Source organism: Staurois parvus, unplaced genomic scaffold (assembly GCF_062004578.1).
Source record: "Staurois parvus isolate SC_StPar_1 unplaced genomic scaffold, SC_StPar_1.0 ptg000671l, whole genome shotgun sequence".
Lineage (NCBI taxonomy): Eukaryota > Metazoa > Chordata > Amphibia > Anura > Ranidae > Staurois > Staurois parvus.
Window position 1 is genome coordinate 4,194,168 of NW_028318467.1, and position 12,796 is coordinate 4,206,963.

The 12,796-nt window shown below is 43.3% G+C and overlaps 1 protein-coding gene across 2 annotated transcripts in view; it reads left to right on the forward strand.

Annotated features, from left to right (window-relative positions):
• Positions 1 to 12,258: 12,258 nt before the first annotated feature.
• Positions 12,259 to 12,796, forward strand: part of HEPACAM (hepatic and glial cell adhesion molecule) — a 36,081-nt gene continuing 35,543 nt past the window's right edge. Inside the window, exon 1 of one of the 2 annotated variants that reach the window (XM_089652127.1) lies at positions 12,259 to 12,647. In XM_089652127.1, coding sequence (XP_089508253.1) covers positions 12,545 to 12,647 — 103 coding nt within the window. In that variant the 5' untranslated portion in view covers positions 12,259 to 12,544. The remainder of the gene's footprint in view (positions 12,648 to 12,796) is intronic. The other variant, XM_089652126.1, reaches the window with a different exon arrangement.

Below are 12,796 nucleotides of genomic sequence, written 5' to 3' on the forward strand. Positions count from 1 at the left end.
CTTAAAGGCAAAGGAGTGCACTGGACCCCAGCATGTAGCACAATGGCAACCAGGGTCCTAGTGCACCCACGTACCAAAAACTCAAACATGCATAAAAGTGGCCACCTGCCACTAATCTATCCATTAAATGCATGTGCCTCTACTATGGGGACTCACAAATTGTAGAGTTAGAACCACAGATTATCAGGGTGCCGTGTCGTGGCTCTGTGGCTTACGTATGTATTTGCAAATGTGTGCTAACTAAACCCCTGTTATAAACGCATACTGTTAGACAGGTTAATTTGGTTGTTAGCAAGCTGGCTGGCAAGTTGTCCAAGAACATTGTTCTCTCCCCCTTATTCACTATGTGATGCCTGTTTATGTGTCCTTGCTTCATAAGCCAGTTATAGACTTGGGCAGGTGGCCACTTTTATGCATGTTGGAGTTTTGGTACGTGGGTGCACTAGGACCCTGGTTGCCATTGTGCTACATGCTGGGGTCCAGTGCACTCCTGTGCCTTTAAGAGGGGTGGCTCCCTCAGGTCCACCTACCCTTGATCTATCCATTAAATGCATGTGCCTCTACTATGGGGACTCACAAATTGTAGAGTTAGGACCACAGATTATCAGGGTGCCGTGTCGTGGCTCTGTGGCTTACGTATGTATTTGCAAATGTGTGCTAAATAAACCCCTGTTATAAACGCATACTGTTAGACAGGTTAATTCGGTTGTTAGCAAGCTGGCTGGCAAGTTGTCCAAGAACATTGTTCTCTCCCCCTTATTCACTATTCTGAGTGGAACCTGTCCTGTTAAACTGCTGTATGGTCTTGGCCACCGTGCTGCAGCTGAGTTTCAGGGTCTTGGCAATCGTCTTCTTGCCTAGGCCATCTTTATGTAGAGCAACAATTCTTTTTTTCAGATCCTTAGAAGGTCTTTGCCATGAGGTGCCATGTTGAACTTCCAGTGACCAGTATGACAGAATGAGAGCGATAACACCAAATTTAACACACCTGCTCCCCATTCACACCTGAGACCTTGTAACACTAACGAGTCACATGACACCGGGGATGGAAAATGGCTAATTGGGCCCAATTTGGACATTTTCACTTAGGGGTGGACTCACTTTTGTTGCCAGCGGTTTAGACAGTAATGGCTGTGTGAGGGTCGGACTGACCCTTTGGAAACTCGGGCACTGCCCGAGGGCCCGGGGTCAGTAGGGGGCCCCATGAGATGCCCCTGGTACCTTTTTCATAGGCTTTTTTGAGTTTGGGCAAGGACACAGGGGCCCGATGATCCCCTATTGCCCGGGGGCCCCATGAGTTGTCAGTCCGCCCCTGGCTGTGTGTTGAGTTATTTTGAGGGGACAGCAAATTTACATGTTATACAAGCTGTACACTCACTACGTGACATTGTAGCAAAGTGTCATTTCTTCAGTGTTGTCACATGAAAAGATAGAATCAAATATTTACAAAAATGTGAGGGGTGTACTCACTTCTGTGAGATACTGTGTATATATATATAATTGTGTTCTAATTTTTCCATGTTCCATAAATGTTGTTTAGTATTGTAATTTTAAATGTAACACAAACTAAATTTTTTTATTAGGTGATTCAGGATTTTCTGGCTCCGCCCACCAGGAACGTGCGATAACCTAATGCATGAAAATATAATTACCGCATTATCGAAGCTGTATCACAGTAGTTATTTACCGCGCAATTCTTAGTGAATTGTACATTTACACAATTGTTTCGGCATGTGTTCTTTTACCACATTTTTTTTAGTTGTTATTTAACTCCCTAAGGGAGTTAAATAACCCCCTAAGGGCCAGTTCACACTACAAAAATGCACTCCGGATGCATTCCAGATAGGTTTTTGCTTACAGTTCACACCGCACACAGTTCTGGTGCAGTTTTGATGCAGTTTACTATGTTCCAGTATGGTTCTGTGCAGAAAAAAAAGCAGCATGTTCTACTTTTTTTTCTGTACTGGAAAATGACTGGAACTGATTGCACTTGTGTGAACTATTGGAATACATGGAAACACTGTGCATGCATTTTTGATGCAGAAAAAATGCACTGGACTGCATCTAGTGTGAACTAGCCCTAAATATTTAAGAGATCCACTGCCTGTACGAAAAATTCATGGGGTTCACTGTGTTCCAGATTTAAATGACGTCCTATTACTGATGGCATGTTGCCAGTTAGCAAGCATGTTATCAGTGCTCATATAGCCTCTTTCTAAGAGGCTCTATTGTTTTTCATATATAATAGTAGAGAATACAGTTACACTGAAGTGTATCCCATTTTCCCTCCTGGAGCATTTTTTTTTTCATTTTTTGCACACATGTAAAAATCTGCATTTTTAACTAATATTATTATTATACAGTATTTATATAGCGCCAGCAGTTCGCTCAGCGCTGTACGTTACAATGGGAGACAATACAATAACAATACAATGCGATACACACGGGCCCTGCTCCTTACAATCTAGGAGGGAGGGGATAGTGGTACTGGAGGAAAAGCTGAGGGGGATGGAGTGGTAGGAAGAGTGGAGGAGGTCGGCAATTAGCAGGGGGTGTGGTAGGCTTCCCTGAAGAGGTGGGTTTTCAGGGTGCGCCTAAAGGAGAGGAGAGTAAGTGATAGTCTGATGGATTGGGGTAGGGAGTTCCAGAGAATGGGTGATGCCCTGGAGAAGTCTTGGAGGCGGGCATGTGAGGAGGAGACTTGGGAACTAGAGAGTAGGAGGTCTTGTGAGGAGCGGAAAGTGCGTTTTGGGTGGTATTTGGATATTAGGTTGGTGATGTAGTTTGGGGCAGTATGGTGGACGGCTTTGTATGTCAGTGTTAGCATTCTGAATTTGTTTCATTGGGCAATCGGAAGCCAGTGGAGGGATTGGCAGAGGGGGTGGCGGAAAGAGAGCGGTTGATAAGGTGGATGAGTCTGGCCGCCGTATTCAGGATCGACTGAAGCGGGGATAGCCTGTGGTGAGGCAGGCCAGTGAGGAGGGAGTTGCAGTAATCGAGTTGTGATATGATGAGGGAGTGGATAACTATATAGGAAGTGGATAACTATAAAATGACTTTTTAACTCCAGAACATTATATATTTTCTGAATGCAGAGGACCTGTAAAATAAAAAAGATAGTACTTGCAATATTTTATGTCCCATGATATTTGCTCACCTGTTTATTAAATATGTATTTTTAGTAAAGGAAATACACTAAGACGAATTTTACACATAAACACAATTTAATCCCCATTTTTTTGTACACAATAAAAGAAGATGTAGTGCCAGGTATATAGATACCAAATACCAAGCCTCAAAACTGAGTGCACCACAAACTGGCAACAAAATGTGCAGTATTATCAGTAGGCGATACTTCAAATGCCTTTACAACTCATTAGTATAGAGTCAGCCATAAAGCAGTGACCTAGAATTATTATTCTCAGTCTGGTATATGCAGCAATGGGTAACATGTATGGCACAATTGCTTTCCATGTGTGTGTTTGTATTTATATGGGTGTGCGCAGAGAGATGGGGGTGGTTTTGTTTGTTTTTTTTATATTTTATTTATTTTGCTATTTTAAATTTCTAGTTTTTCTTTTTGCACTTAAAGTGTTACTAAACCCACAATAGTAAAATCAGTCTCTATATGCAGTAAAACATGCTTGTTTTACTCACTGTGGAACCTAAGGGGTTAATCGTCTGAATTGTGTAAAAAGGATGTTTGATCCTGTCTTCTCTGATTCTCCCCTTCTTCCACAGTTTCCAATTCATCTACTGATAGAACAAAGCCTTGGGCTGTACATGCTCAGTTGGTGTGTATTGCTAGAGAGTTTTTTTTTCTTTGGGAGAGTGCATGTGATCAGCGCATGGCCAATCAGCGCTGTCCAGACAAAGGGTCAGGGGTCCTGCAGCCTCATAGGACAATCAGGGGAGAATGAAAACTCCTCCTGCAAGCTTTAACCAGTGCTCTGCTGGACACTGAAAGAAGTCACAATACCGCTATATACTGCTGATAAGAAAAGGTATTTAGCAGTTTATATTTACTAAAACATTTGCATTTCCATGTTCTGTGTACTGAAGGAGACCAAATAGTGAATGCAGGTTAATGGTTTTAGTGACACTGTACCTTTTTTGCTATCAGTAGGGGGCTAAAATGCCTCCATAGTATTAGCATTAGGCAGGTGACAGGTACCACTTATGGAGACATGAGAGGATTATTAGTCCCCTAATGTCTCTCCCGCCCTCTGTTCCGGTGTACCAAGCACAGGACTGTGCTCAATCAACTGTTTACCTAGCTTTTTAGTTGGGATTTTTACAGCTGTAAACTGGAAGTGCTCAGAGCTGCGTACCTCCAGGGTTCACACACTGTACGGCACCCCGTGGGTCACGGAAAAGTGATGTAGAGCTCCCACATCACTTTTACAGTAAAGCCAGGAGGCGGATGCATAAAACTGAAACAAACTTGTTATAACCTCTTCGACTTTAGACATAACAGACATGTCCAAAATGCTGAAAATATTAATCAACCCAGATATACAACAAATTCAGTTGAGCGACCCACCTCCCTCAATGTGTTTGGACAATCAACACATTCCATGGTGATAGGATTGAGGTGTCTGTATTACCTGTGTGGATATAAATGTTGGGGTATGTTCTGGGACTCATTAGAAATGTAGAAGTTGCTTGGATAAGCTATAAAACATCTTCAATATTACAGAACAAGCCCAGTGGAATGTGACCAGCTACTACTAGCTATGTCATTACTTGGATAAATAAGAACTTTCAAAGACACCTCATGATGTAAGTGTATCTCTTTGCCATTATGTAGTGCTGAACCTTATCGGCATATGATGCAATCAAGGTAGCTGTGTTTAAATGTATACAATTCAAAGGTTTTTTGAACCAAAAAAAGAGAGTTAGCCTTTGTTTTGCATATATTTAAATGTAAGGCCCTCCAGATTAGCTAGATAGCTGTTTGTTTTTTTAGACAGAGGCTGAGTAGCAGCCTGGGATGAGTCAGCCTGTGAGGCAGGAGCTTGCCTCAGGACAGACTGGGAGGTTCTAACAGGTCTGGGCTTCTGGAGCCCTCACACCCTTCCAGAAACTTGGAAAACTCGCTGGAAGAGGGGTAGAGGAGGCCCAGATCTGTATGTTTGAGGGACCCTGTCAGGAGACTGGGCATGGTGTCCTGGGCAACCCTCAAATGTGGTAGAGCCTGGGGGAAGGTGTGCGGTGTCACTTAGAAGATGAACTGAGAGGAAGGCTGAAGTATGGAGCCTGAGAGCGGGCCCCAAGGAGGGGAGCCCATCTGCAGCCATGATTCTTGAAGGGAGGATCTCCACTGTCCCATCATCTACTTGCGAGCATGCCTGGTGAAGCAGGGAAGGAGCCATCCCAGTGAAAGGCCTGAAGGCAGCCACCAGCCTACCAAGCAAACAGGGAAAGACAGAGTGAGTAGGCCTACACCCTCTGGGCCAGATAAGGTAAGAGGGTGGTCAGGTGCAATACTCAACTAGCCTTCATCTGGGACTGTTCTAAAACTATAGCTTCTGGGCTACCTTGGCCAGGGATATCCTCAGGGCAGCTGGGTGAAGAGAAAGAATCATCCAGGGTCTGAGGAGGTACACTGAAGGGTGCCAACCCCTTAACCTCTTGCCGTCCGCCTGCTGTTTATAAACAGCAGGGCGGTGGCAGTCCAGGGTCGGGTTGCCGTCCATAAACGGCACCCGCCTTTTCTAGCTGTGCGCGCTCCCTGGGAGCGCGCACCACCGCGATCCGGTGCCCGCTGTGTCCTCCAGACACAGTGAAACACCGATCGTCGGACGGGACCTCTGTACGAGGTCCCGATCATGTGATCCCTGATTGGCGAATCAGTGATCACATGCAAAGTAGTAAGCAAGATGTCACTTGTGACATCATTGCTTACTATGTGTGAAATCTGTGAATGATCACAGAGGTCACATGGTACAAGGCTATTCACAACAGCCTTGTACCATGTGACAAGCTGTGACCACTCACAGCTTACTCAGTAATTCTCAATGACTGCAAGAATGCAGACAGAGAGAAAGAGAAATGATTGCTTTTACATCCTATATGGGTGTAAAAGCAATCAGTGTATCAGTGTATATGGTGACAGTGTACTGCTAGGGTGACAGTATGTAAAAAAAAAAAAATAAATAAAAAATAATAATATAAAAAAAATAAAATGTAAAAAAAAATGTTTAAAAATTATAATTTTTGGTTATAAACTAATTTAGATTTTTTTTAAAAATCTAACGGAATAAATAACTAAAAAAATAACGGAATAAATTTTGGCTAAGATTTATGATGAAATATTATTTATTTGCAAAATTTTATTTAAAAAAACACTTTTTTTCAAAATTTTTGAACTTTTTCATTTACATAGTAAAAAAAATAAAAATCCCAGCGGTGAATAAGTACCACCAAAATAAAGCTTTATCTGTCTCAAAAAAATGGTAAAAAATTCATATGGGTACAGTATTGCATGACCGCGCAATTGTCATTCAAAGTGTGATAGCGCTGAAAGCTAAAAATTGCCCTGGACAGGAAGGGGTAAAAGTGTCCGGACAGGAAGTGGTTAAAGAGAGACTGTTGCTACCCACATTTTTGTACATAGTTGGCAGAAAAGTTGTCTTCACTTTTACAGTTCCTTTGGGCATCCCCTATTCCTCTAGGCCCCATCCAAGTTTAACCCCTCAATAAAATTACAAAACCAAGGTCAAGGACTGTTGTTTGACTCCAGTGTGCAAAGTGTGGAAATATGTGTGTTGCCTGGCTGTGCAGAGTTCAAGGGGGTCCCTAAACTCAGCGACTCCTAAGGTGGTAGTGCTACATAAATATAGCTACTTTGAATCACATTCAGGTCATTGCTATGTAATAGCAAAGAGATGTAGTTACATGGATCGTTCATCACGAGCATCATTATGATGTATTAACTGGTAACATGGTCTGCAGAACGATGTCATTTCAATTTCGAACACAGTGGATGACTCAATGACTTTGTACAGGCACTGAATAGATCTAGAATTGAACAGAAACAGCACAGAGTCCAAATGAAAAACTAGATTTTAGTAATTTTTTTAAATGTATTGGCTTTTTTAAGAAGTGATTTATATTGTGGTTTTGAATTGCTCCTCCGTTCTCTATTTACCATCCTTTTAAAAAAAAAGGTTAGGTTACATTTTTGTTTTATTTTGTTATATTTTATTTGCTATATTTTACATGTGAAGAAATAAAGTAATGCAAAATAATACATACTGTATATAAAGAATTTATTAGGAAAGTTACCTGATAATGTGATTCTTAAATAGCTAATGAAACTAGCAGCCAGCTTTCCAGATGTGGATTTATATAATGGACTTGATTGATGAAGACTTGTACACATAGATTGAGGGATCTTGAACTGTTAGATCCCTTAAAAAGGCTGGAGCTACCAGCAAAAGTCAGGCAGAATGATGTTTGATCAATATCCTTAGTTGCACCTTGGATTTACATTTGAACTGCTAGCTCCTGCGGTTTGTTTGGCAGCAGAATGTGCAAGGAAGAACTGTGATCAGCGTTGTGGGTGGAGATAGTACTGACACCCATAGGGCAAGTCTGCAGCCCAGTATTGTAACTGGAAGGAAGGTAGAGGTGAGAGACAGGTCTGCGGATCATGACATAGTGGCTGACAAAACCATTGATGGAGTTACAAGTGAAGCCACTACGAACAATCTTAATGGAAAAAAAACAAACATGATTGCAGGAATGTTAAAATGATCTAAAATTCATCTAGAGTTTAGTGTTAACAATGCTGCCAGGTAGCTGTAGGTTGCTACCACTTGGCTGCTCTGCAATTTTTGTGTCACCTCCAGGATCTAGGGTCAAGAAGTAGATGGTGACCCTGGATGATGTCTGAACAAAGATGGCACTGTCCTTATAGAGAGAAAAGCAGATGAAGGCATTACCAAGGATACTGACACATAGCACGCATGCACCTAATATAGCAGGTACTTACCTTCCTCAGTCCAGCTGTACATTTCCTATGACATGTGTCCACACATACATTGGGGTGTAACCTAGGTGCTGCTGCAGCAAACTGGCCTGTATCTGCCTTACTCTCATTCTGTGGATGGACACCCATGCAATGTTTGACCACATTCTGTAGTTTCTAAGCTCCCATGTATGTTCCTGCCTGTCCTTGTGCCTTTCCAATTCACCACACTTCTCCTTTTCCTCTGCTGCCACTACCTGGCCCACGCAGTCCATACTCCAGGTCAGGGGCGGACTGACAACTCATGGGGCCCCTGGGCAATAGGGGATCATGGGGCCCCTGTGTCCTTGCCCAAATTCAAAAAAGCCTATGAAAAAGGTACTAGGGGCATCTCATGGGGCCCCCTACTGACCCCGGGCCCTCGGGCAGTGCCCGAGCTTCCAAATGGTCAGTCCACCCCTGCTTCAGGTATGCTCCACCTATTGCTACTTGCCCTTACTGCTGCTCCTGGTATGCTCCACCTATCAGATTCCCTTTTCAGCTGCTGCTCCTCATATGCTTTGTGTGCTGACTTTTGTCTGAGCCCTCGCAGCCAGGCACAGCTGTGCTTCCATATTCCTGCCAGCTTCCTCCGTTTCCTCACTGGTCAACTGGCTTGTCCCGCTGGATTCTTCCTTTTTCTCACTGATAGCCTGTCTGTTCCGTACCAGCTTCCTTTGTATCCTCTCTGATTGACTGGCACATCTCACTGGCTTCCGCTGTTTCCTCAATGGCCAACTGGCTTTTCCTACTGGCTTCCTTTGTTTCCTCACTTGTTGACTGGCCCATCCCACTGGTGGTCCTATTGCATCTTCCTAATATGTTGACTTTTACTACGTCTAATATTTATGTGAGTGAACTATATCCAAACCCCTGTGAGGGGTCCCTGGTGAGTACTCTTCATTAGACTCTGCTCCTCAGTGAACCCAGTCATAGTCAGATCCACTTCAAGTGGCTGACAGGTTCTCTTTAAGTCCCAGTGGTTTTGTGAATTTCTGTATAAAGGTCACAGTGACCATCAGTTATTGTTTTGTGCAAAATTAATTCTGGGACAATCATAAAAGGTGAAGGATTATTATTGTTGAGCAAGATTATGTTTGTTTCAATGAATCATCTGTGGGCCCAGTGGGGGACAAGAGGCCCAGCCTCTCTCAATAAATTATCTATGGGCCCAGTGAGGGACAGGAGGCCCAGCCTCCTTCAATAAATCATCCATGTACCCAGTGAGGGACAAGGAAGTTCAGCCTTTCTCTGTCAGTTCCCATAAGTGTTGTTTTTCTGTTTCAGAAGAAACACACCAATGTGCCTATGACGGAGGCCTCCACATGGGACAATGGGCCCTGTAGTGTTTTCCCAGACACAAATCACCCTGTGAATGGGACAGGGCGCAGGGCAACCTCCCAACAATCCTTCACTCTTTTGCTGCTATAGCCATTTACAGCTAGTTTACAGCTGAGGTGAATGTTTTTAGTTGGTACATTGGATTTTGGCGTCGATAATTTGGTGATGAAAGTGTTCAGCACAGAATTTAAAAAAAAAATACTCCCGTACTCTACATCCTCTGACGTTAACCTAACCCTTATTTGCAGTCTTATTGTGCAATATTCCTAAAGCCAGCCACACATGTTAAAATTTGATTGTGCAATCCTCTTTAGATTTAGTAACAGCAATGTAGTTGAAGGACCTCCCAGTTTGGATACAAAACCGACTAGAATATTTAGGTAGACTCTCGTGTTTTATTGCTTTGATACATCAAAAGAAAACTCTACAGATTATAAAATAAATGGACAGCTATAGATTTACCAACAACTATTTACATGGTAAGGGCCTCTCTGATTGGACATAAATAATAACCTAAATAATCATATGCCAATAATTTTCTTTATTAGACACATGAATATTTTTTTTCTACACATTTTATTAAATATTATTTACAATGCATAATACAATACATGATAGCCAATCAGCTTCTAACTTCAGCTTGTTCAATTAAAGCGGAGCTCCACCCAAAAGGGGAATGTAAGGGATTTCCAGCAAGACGAACCACGATCGGAAATGCGCGATCACGCATGCACACACGCACGGCGAAGATTGGCACCAGACGGCCTATTTAAGGAGTGTCTCTGTTCATGTTCAGTGCTGACTGGTCTTCAGCTCCCCCCCTGTGTCCTGCTGTTCCTGCACGATTCCTCCTTTGCTGACCCGGCTTGCTCCTCATCTGACTTTGATTGCTCTCCTGATACTGGTTCCTGACTTCGGCTCTGCTCCTGACCTTGGCTTTTCCTCCTGATTTTGTACCATGCTGCCCGACTGTTGATGACCCTGGCTATTCCATGACACTGCTCCTGTCTCTTGTCTTCACTACCTGCCTTGCTCTTGTGCACGCCTGGCAATCTACCAAACCTGCTCTGCCTGCTACTCCTGTGCCAAAATCAGAGGATCTTCAGCCTTCCAAGGTATTCATCTGCTAGAGCTGCAAACAACAACTACTGACACTCTTGTTCCCCTGGGTCTTAGACTCCCTCTGTTTCAACCTCAGCGGGGTCAGGGCTAGTGACAAAAGTGAGGCCGACCTCCTCAATTCAGTCTCCCATCAGGTACGTGACAAGGAAGTTCCACTTTTAGGCTTTGTCCCCTGCTTCACATTAAGTATTGGAACCTTTGGGGAGTGGGGGCGGAGTGGGTACCCGTTTTTGACAGGTACCGCCTCCCACTTTCGGTGCAATCGCCTAAGGTGATTGGAAGTGGAAGTCCCCCCGTAGTCTTCTGGGACCCGTGACAGGTACCAGAAGACTATGGGACCATTCACAAAGTGCAGCACTACTCTCACATGCGCAGTGGGCACCCGGCTGTGCCACAATCTGTCGCAGCCAGGTGCCCACACTGAAGATGCCGGCAACGGGTAGAGAAGACAGTCGGTGAAACCAACCGTGGTGAGGACACCATTGGACCAAGAGACAGGCAAGTCTCTATATTTTAAAAGTCAGCAGCTACAGTTTTTGTAGCTGCTGACTTTAATTTTTTTTTCTATTCAACTGGAACTCCTCTTTAAAAATGGAGTGGTTTCTATGCAGAGCTGCACCAGATTTTGCACTCTCCAGTTTTAGTAAGTGTGATCAGTTTTAGTAATTGTGTCAATTATGTTTAATGTATTTTCATTGGACTATTATTTTATTTACATTTTTCAGATTCTTGTAGTTTATGACTCCTCATGATGTTACTACTTTTTGAAGAAAAGCAGAATATTATTATATTTAAATTATTATTGTTATAATATATTATTACACTCCTATGTAAGTTTTATCTGTTTATTTGCAGTGTTCTCTTCTCTCCAGCCATTCAAAGTACATCATTTATACAGCTTGTCTGAGATTTCAGAAAACTGGGGGTGTGGAGTTACACATTGCAGAGCTCTAAGAGACAGAGAGAGAAGTGACCCCCCCCCCCCACCCTTACCCTTCTGCTGTACCGCTGAAGGCCGCTATGAGTACTTACCCATAGAAATGAATGGGGCTGCGGCACATGCACATTAAAAGGAAGAATTGAGAATTGTCAGGGCCATTTTTCCTGGAAGGGCTGTGGAGTGCTTAGCAGGGCCACATAATGAGGATCACTGGTTCAAGAAGGAGGTTAGGTACTTGAACAGGTGGGCTGCACTCTTGTACTTTAAGTACATGCATTCCAAGTTTTTCATTCTTTGTTCAAGATTCATCCAGGGTCACCATTTTTCTAGTTTAAGATACCAGACTCAGAGATGACACAATCATTTAGTTCATGTGCACTTCCTGCGTGTGTTCACCAATGGCCGACACAGATCAGCTCCTGCTGCAAGCCCCTGCTACAAAGTTACAATGTTACAATGTTGTAGTCTGAGCACTGTGAGAGAGGAGACTGAGGAAATGCTTCTTGCTGCTGTGGCAGACTGATGGCATCATCTCAGCCTAGGTGGAGGAATGGACTGGAGCTCCAGGTTTTTATTGATAACTGATTTTCAGAAAAATGATTCTGTTATATTGTGATATGTCCAGAATGCATTCATGCAGGCTGCCAAAATTACTGACAGGTCCACTCTAACCATATCTGCACTTATTGCCAGTAAAGCTACAGAATATAATAAGAAAAGGAGGGCTTCTTTACAAATCAAATCCATGTCTAATTAGATTACCATGCTGGCCTGCCAGCTCTATTCAGTCCTGTGCCCAGCGACTTCCGCTCCACCACATCTGGACCACCATCTCTGCCAGTTTCTGCCAGTCAGTGCCCTTCCTATAGGCTCCTGCGATATTTCTGTCTGACCGATGAACACTGATATACATCCTTCTGTATGGAGATGTGAGGTCCCTGAGTGCTGGTTGTTGGGATAAATGTTGTTTTTTTATGAAGAGTTTGTCCAGGAGAAAAGGCAGTGGACAGAGGGAATAGGAGAACAAAGAACAGAGTCGGCTCTATTCAGAAGACATTGGCACGGAGCACCAAGCAGTGCCGAGGGACGTGCCCAGAGTGGACAAAACATGCAAATCACCTCCGGGAATGAGCTCTTCTACCAAGATGAAGACACGGCGAACGGGCGACTCACGGGCTTTCAGCTCCTCTGCTTTTCTTCACCTGCTCTGGTTGCTGCCTATATACACAGGTGAGACTTTTATAATCTGTAAATATTAATTATTCTGTATGGATGGTCCTGTGCACAATTTTTACAATTTTCGGCAAGCAGTCACTATCCAAATCTGAAAAATGTATTTAAAGTGTATGTTCAGTGAAAAATTTTTTTTTTTTTTTTTT